The sequence below is a fragment of the Nanorana parkeri genome, unplaced genomic scaffold (genome assembly GCF_000935625.1).
Source record: "Nanorana parkeri isolate BGI_ZX_2015 unplaced genomic scaffold, ASM93562v1 scaffold996, whole genome shotgun sequence".
Classification (NCBI taxonomy): Eukaryota; Metazoa; Chordata; class Amphibia; order Anura; family Dicroglossidae; genus Nanorana; species Nanorana parkeri.
In genome coordinates, this window is record NW_017307264.1 from 508,575 (window position 1) to 516,717 (window position 8,143).

General features: G+C 40.3%; 1 protein-coding gene across 1 annotated transcript in view; it reads right to left on the reverse strand.

Annotated features, from left to right (window-relative positions):
- Positions 1–200: 200 nt before the first annotated feature.
- Positions 201–8,143, reverse strand: part of TRIM63 (tripartite motif containing 63) — a 13,424-nt gene continuing 5,481 nt past the window's right edge. The window contains exons 6-9 of the mRNA XM_018567010.1: positions 6,986–7,008; positions 6,295–6,419; positions 5,734–5,802; positions 201–598 (exon numbers count right to left, since the gene is read on the reverse strand). Coding sequence (XP_018422512.1) covers positions 573–598; positions 5,734–5,802; positions 6,295–6,419; positions 6,986–7,008 — 243 coding nt within the window. The 3' untranslated portion in view covers positions 201–572. The remainder of the gene's footprint in view (positions 599–5,733; positions 5,803–6,294; positions 6,420–6,985; positions 7,009–8,143) is intronic.

Here is an 8,143-nt window from a genome sequence, read left to right on the forward strand (position 1 = left end):
ATAAAAAGATATAACAAAATGCGTTCAATGGTATATTTAACAGACCAAAAGTGATCAACTAAGAGAAATTCATTGTTAGGTTTTACACACCCTTTAATAGCAACAGTATCTGAAATCAGTATTGTACCTAAGTATTGTTGCTGTCCATATACTACCCGTTATGGGTACTAAATTGGGTAGTGTACCAAACACTGTGTACAATGATATCACAGCGACTGCCTCAGGAATCTATCACAAGATCGGAAACATTTTATTCAAGTTTAGCAGTCAATACAAGGCACACTAATCCAAAGTTCATTTTACATGACCCAAATACTTGCCCACTTTCCCCATCACAGGGTTTCTGAAAGAACGGAAACCAACCCAAATGCAGAGTCACAGCACCCGAGAGTTTAAAAAAAACAAAAACAAGAGAACAATTATATACATCCCAATCAGATGACCAAGAAAAAAAGGTCTTCTGATGACTAGCAGCAGTCCGGAGTTACAGCCCAGTGGATCTCTGCTCTCCGGGCTCATGTGATTCCTTTCTATTCTTCCCTGAAGATTGTGACACGTGCTCCACGAGTCTTTCACACACTCAGGAGTTCTTGCTGCCCTGTAAATAGCAGAGGGAGAGGAAATCACTATATGCACAGATTATACATTTTAGTAGAAAATGTTATACATAGTGTATAATAGTATGCAGTGTGTTATTCAATACGTAACACTAGTATAGTGAATAGCACATTTAACACTGGAGGATGTATATAACAAACCATAGAAGCTGAAAACTAGTTTTTGAAATTGATATGTTTTTGTCCAAAGTGTGCTGATTTATTCGGGAGCACAATTTCTTTTTTAGGATCCCAGTTTTATTTGTATGGTTTTATTAAGTCAATAGACTATCAATTTTAGCAAAAGGGTCAGTTTAACTCCTTTTTTTCCAATGCATGGGATTCGGGTTAATTCTGAGATGAAATTAATAGGGCTTCATTTATTAAAAAAATTCAGTCCGGCATATAACTGGGCGGAAAACATTTGCACGGCACTAGCGCCCCTAAGTGGTGCCGACAAGTGTACAAAGTTCCTACACTCGTCAGCGCCATCTACGGGTGCTAGTGACGTGCAAATGGCTTCCGCTTTGCTATATGCCAGGCAGAACTTTTATAAATGAAGGTCAAGGTCTTCAGGAAAGTTATAATATAATTAGGGCCCATCTGTATGTGTGAGCTACATAGTATAAGCACACTTATCTTTATTATTATAGTATTCTACTATATTGAAATAGGCAACATAACGACTTACAGAATAAATAGAACCATTCTCAATTGTCTGTAATCAGGGTCCATCTACTGTATGTGTGAACTATGTACAATACAGATGCTTATCTTTTTTCCCCAGCATTTGGCTGTAGAGCATATAGACTGCACAGTGCCTTAGGCTGGTCTTACACTTTAAGAAGTTTATCGAAGGAGCTGGGTTGAAAACTTTTGACTGCATCCAAACAGCTATTCTTACAGCGTAGGGTGCCACAGTCATCCATCCTCTCTATTTAGGCTGAACTTAAATCTATAGTGTATTGCCAACTCTACAGAATGCATAGAAACATTTGCAACGGTCTCTGCCTTAGAGGAGCTGACATTATAATGTTGTGGTCACAGTCATGGAGCTACACCCTGTAGGACCAGTTTGGTCAGAATCCAAATAACCAACTACCTTTTTTATGTTGGAGAGGAAACTAGGGTATCAATGTAAACACAGGCGGAACATAAAAACTCCATCCAGGTATTGTCCCTGAAGGGAAGTGATCCCAGGACCACAGTGCTAAACATTTTGCTGGCCATTGTGTTCTGTTTACCTGTTGCTTACTGTTACATACTGTTAAATACTGTTTACTATAGCACACTACAATACTTTTGCCAGTTGTTTACTATTTTGCAAGGTAAATTACAAAAATGACATCTTTTTAGCTAATATGCAGAAATTGTCTGGTTTCCAGCTTGCATCTGTTTATCAGCTTGCATTATGTTTATTTAGAAAACATATTGCTAGTGAAAAACATCCTAAGGAAAGCACATTTACATCATATCAGTATAGCACAGAGTATTCCAAAACAGAATAACTAGAATATTTAAGACATCTTATTATGGGGAATCTTATTATCTTTATTCAGATAGTTTTCTTAGCTAAGTAAAGAAAACCTTTGGTACAGATACCATATGGAACCTTCTATTACCTTTTATTGTCCATAAAAGCTGCTTCTGTGTCTCTCTGAAGTAATTTCACCTTGTTGTTGGGCCCTTACTTTCAACTGCCATGCCACTCTCAATTGCAGTGACCGGGAAGGGCACTCTAATTGGACAGGGGAATGGTAGATGGTGGAGCTATGAAGTTTATCCATGAAGTCAGGGGAAGCAAGGCCCAACCTAGTAGTTGCCAGATCCTGTGAGCTGAAAATCTGGCTCTTCTCAGACTCTGCGGCTTAGCATGAGCCCATGTCTGTCACTAGTAGCATACTGTATAGATATTGTCCTCCACTTCTACCCCTGTCCTGTCTGCACAAATCCTGAATTCCACTATGCTTCTGTAATGGGGTGCTCTAAAAGTCACAGTGACTCCAAATACCCCTTTTGCCTTTGACACTCCATAGCCATTAACAGGTAAAACTGAATCTTTCAGCAGTCAAATCATGTCTGTACATCTGACAGTCTTCTGATGTCCATGACTAGCTTTACAGGCTCTCAGAGCAATACATACATCCCTGATCACAGAGTCACTCATACCAGGATGATGACAGATTATGGGAATTGAGGGCTATTCCTGTAATTTACATATAATGGAGGGCTTTGTGGTTCATTCATCCTTTATCATGGTTGTTCTACCTGATCACAGAGGTACTCAAAATCTTTGGAGCATATCTAATGAAAGATATCTGATCAAAGAGGCACTCAGTGCAGCATAAGTGTCATAAGTAAGGACCACCAGTTTTTATTAAAATGACCCCCACTAATCACTACCTGCAGAATGAAGAAGTCAGCATCAGGAAAAACTGCCATAAAATTCCTCATTCGAATAGTACAACAAATAGCCAATGCTTAAAATTTCTGAATCAAGAGTGCACAATATAATATTAGTGTGTAGCCAAGTAAGCTCCACCAAATGCTTTACTTGATCATTTAAACCAGTATTCAAGCCCATCAGCTAAATACACAGGTGCCAAAAATATTGTTATTTTTTTGTTTACCTGTCAAAATATGTGTAATTCTGTTAAAACACTGCTGTACGTAACCACATTGCACTGCAATTCACTATCATAGCTTTGCAGTTCCTCATCACACAAGAAGGACCTTAGCGTGGTAATGATTTTTCATCATCCAATGGGCAGGACATTGAAAATTCATTATCACCCATATGTCCTCCTTGTGTTCTCTATCCTGTATAGACTGCCTATACACCTCCCCCTGCCTGAAAACATATTAGACTGGCAGCGGTGCAAGGGAGCCTGAATAGCTCACAATGCATAGCATCCCATGCACATACTGCGGACTGCGGGAGGATGCACAAAAAGGGATTTCACCCAGTTCAATAAATCCTTATATTTAATTTGTTGTTTTTAATCTTTGCCTAGATTTCTGCTTTGAAGCAGAGATCCAGGGACTAATTAAAAATGACACATCTGCCCCCCTATCCCCCTCGCTCATAACCCAGATAGCAAGGATAACTTGCCACAAACTTGTGACAGGGTTAAATTGTAATTCTTGTTAACTTGCTGCACACATTCCTGGCAAGTTGTAGACTTGCAGAATACTCGCAGCACAAGTTCTAGTTGACACTTTTTGAATTTGTAGCAAATTTGCTTGGCAAGTCTACAGCAAGAGTCCTGCAGGTCTTAGCAAGAGCTCTGCAAGCTCGCTGGTCTGGAGACTTGCTGTAATTGTGCAACAAAATTGTAAAGCTTGGCAAGTCTGCAATAGTTTAGCAAGTCATTTTCAAACTTGCAGCTCAATTACTTGCTATCTGGGAAACAAACTATTGCTGGTGTTTGCAGAAAAAGCAGCTAACATCCAGTAAATCTTGTCTTCATACTCTTCAGTACTGGTATGTGGGCTGGCAGTCCTACCACTGGCCATGTCCCATCATAATGACATGGCCATTGGTTCTGCACTGATTACAGTGCAGGCATGATAACATCGGCAAAAGGGTGGAAACAAGATCCCTAGCATGAAAAGCAGCTTTGGCAGACCAGCGAAGTTGGCTGTGGAGTCAGAGTAATATTTAGCTACAGGTGAAGTCTAAACTTTATCACCAACACCTAATTTCCATCACTCCTCCTCACTATCTGGAAGTTTTTGGTATTCCCACCAACCTTTGCGTGTTCAAATGTCCCTGTTGCATTGCATTGTAAAGTGATGTGACAATGTTTTATGCTACACCCTGAGTGTCCACTCATGTTATGCACTGTGGCCATTTGCACTGTACATCTTTTGTAAACAAACTGCACTAATTTAGATAAAACTATCTTTGTGCAGCTCAAAGAATGGACTTAAACATAAACCAAAGAAAAAACAGATGGTGCTGACAAGGTTTCTAATGCATTATTAGAATGTCTACCTGACAATCATGTCAGTGAATTTGAGCGATTCCATACTTCAGGCACACAATTAATGTCACATCATATTTTCCCCATCCTTTCTAAGACAGTCCATTGACTGATAGTGACAGTGAACTCACGGAGCAGGAACATCACATAGATGGTTGCACCCAGCAGAAGTGTTACGATTTTTGGAAGTCTACACAAGACATGCATAAAATACGTAAAATTCTTGTGAGAAGATTGTTGTTAAATTAGGTAGTCTGGTGACAGGTTGTATTTATGTAGAACCAATCACGAGTGGTCTTTTGTAAGCATCTGAATCTCCACAGAACAGTCTTACCTATCAAGGATAGGTGGTTGTGCTGTTTTTAAGCGTATTCTCTCCCTGTCAGAGAAGGAACATCAGCTTTGTATCAGGATGCTAGGTTGCCATTGTGCTGGCCTTTTTTCCCCCCTCAGCTGAGAAGGGATAACTGACACAATGTCTAGGATGTCTAGGGTAAATCACCTATTAAAAAAGCTTTTCGTTTTCAGTTTTTTTTATTGTCTGTTATGAGCATTAAGCTGAGCCAGGAGTTTACAGCCTGACACTTAGCTTGACAACATATCTAGAAATCCCCGAGGTGTAAGGCTGCACTAAGTTAACGATTCAGGTGAAGATTCAGATTATCGGCGGTTGGTTCTCTTTGTCATTGAAGATACTTTTAACCAGCCTCAAAGATGCTAAAAGTTATTCTGGATGGCCATGCACTTGACCCAACTCAAGCGCAGGGAATCTTTGTCAATCAAGTATATGGTCACACCAGACAGGTTCAGAACATTCACTAAATAATCCAGGGGGTGGATTTTTCACACTATGCCAGCAGGTAAAGACTGTTTTCTATACATAATCCCAGTATTCCCCAAAGCTGCCTATAAGAACAGAATTTAGCCCATGATAAGCCTGTGTATGGGTAGATTTAGAAAAGGCTGGGTGGGGGAGTTACAGGTTTCTCCAATAGCAGCAGAATTTCAGCAGCAATCATGTATTTGTCAAGGTCACATGTACAATGTATCACTAATGGCTCCTTTTGTACAGAGATAAATAGCCATATAAGTAAATTATGCAAATTATGCTGATGGTGGGTTTTCTATATTTTAGGAATGAAGTTTCTTACCGCCAGGATGTTCTTCTTCTGGCTCTTCATATTCTTCATTTTCCTCTTCTTCCTCTTCATCTTCACAATCTACAATGTGACATAATGAAGTGATTCTTTGAACTTTATACATTGCCCTTACAGATATCTAGCAACAGTAATAACTACCCCAGGGTCTAGTTTGAACCCTTTTGTTTCACTTATTAACGCTAAACTGCAGGCAAACATCTTGGCAAGTACACAGATGAATACAGGATTTGTATTTCTGTCCACCTAGTTCTGAGATGTACACAGCTCTGCTGCACTGATGTCAGGACAGAGGAGACATGATTTTCTCAACATTAACAGGACTCCTCTCCTCACACCCACCCTGTGACTGGACAGTGAAAGGAGAAGCAGCAGACTGATAAGCTCATAATTTATGGCACTCTCCTTTCTCCGGCCTCATCATGTACATTGCACTGTAGAACAACTGAATGGTTCTTGTGCTACTGCTCCCTCCCCCAGTCTGGACTCTGGATGAGAAGGGACTGAAAGATTTTAACATTGTATATAAAGCTCACATCATAGCAACACACTTACTTGTACTAAAATCAAGGCTTCTTAGGCATTCTGTAATATGTTCAGTGTCCAAAGTAAATTGGTCCATGTTATCAAAACCAGGTTCTGTTTTCTCAAAGCGACTACCCTTAGAAGCATCCATAATCCTATGAAGATAAAGATGGTTTTGAGTATGTCATTGATATTCCATGCAAACTCAATGAGTGATATGGATAGGCAATCAATATGAATGCAGTATGGCTTATTTGGCAATTATATCTGGATCTGGAGCTAAAAGAAAGGCATGCCAGTGTTCGTTTCTTCTGTAGATAATTATAGAGTACATACTCCAGCCAAAATGTTTTATTTTCTAATTCTGGATAGGGTATAAAGGTTTGTGCCTGTGTCCCTATTTGGATAATTTAACCTCACTTCCCATCCTGGTTCTCATCAGAACAAGAGGTGTGGGAGTATCTTTGTCTGGGAACACCTATTCTAGTGACAGCTCTCAAGGTGGGGTCCCTCTTTAAAGTTTTGTGGTATCTCCAGGACAGGAAGTGAGGGGAAATGTCAGTAGTTAGAATACAGACAGCAGTTAAAACCTGACAAAGGTTCTAAATCATTCCTGCTACTAAAAAAAAACAAAAAAACAAAAATTCTGAAGGTAGTATACGTGGAATCATGCTTTTAACCTGCTATATCATTGCACAAGGTCACATAAAATCCTGCTTACCTTTTAATAAGCTGTTTGGATTCCTGGAAAAAAGGAAAGAGAAAGGAAGATTCATTAGCTGGTTAATCCACTATTATTATTATTCTTATACAAGATTTATATAGTGGCGACAATTTGCAAATTGCTTTACCAAATAAATTGAATCAGTACACTTACAATACAATTAGATACAGAAGGGTTAGGAGGACCCTTAATGACAATATGATGTATGTAGCATTTTAATGTTTACCTTTGGGCCGTTTACACCACATCCAAATCATCTCCAGGCCAGACCAGATTGTTTCCGGGCCCAAGATGCATCCTAATGTATCCCTATGCTATTTTTGGCCTCTGTTCACACCATCGTAGTCTGTTCCAGACCAGAAAGATACTGCATGTCTCATTTTGTCTGGTCTGGAACGCATGGAATCGCATCAAAACGCATACAAACGCACTGGAATGCACTTGAAAACCCATTTTGAGCAAAAAAAAAAAAGCAACAAAAACCCCACCAGCTCTGGAACGTTGCAAAATTTTGGTAAAACCACGGCTAAATGCAGCGCACTGTGATACAGATCTGGTCCGGAAAATGGTGTGAACCTGGCTGCCCAAAGCCCAACATAATTTTGTTTTGGGTAGAGTAGGGAATGGTTATAACTCCTGTGAGGTTTCTTTTTTCTTACTAACCTGTAGGGAAGCTTTCCCTTCACTTCCTGTCATGCAGATGGCAGGATGTTAGAGGAAATCTCTTCAAAGTTAGGGGAAATCCCCTCTTAGACAGTTGTCACTGGGACAGATGTCCCCTTTGTAAGTTTCCTCTCATCTCTATTGACAACAGTAAAATGTTGCATATTTCATAACTTTTTGTCCGAATGATATGAAAAACGTTTACGTTAATATTTTGAACACACGTTTAGATTCTGTTGTTCTGACTGGAGGAATAACCATTATACCTAGTGGCGTAACAATAGTCATAGCGACCCAGGCGGCCGCTATGGGGCCCGGGCACAGGAGGGCCCGGCCAGGACACCCCCCTGATGCCGTGCGGGCCGCCTGGGTCGCTATGGGTTCGAAAGTGCCGCTGTTCAGATCACCGTGATCTGTGCAGCGCTGCGTTCTTCTCCATAGCCGCTGCTGAGTCAATGAGAGTTAGCAGCGGCGGTGGAGGAGGCTGGACGT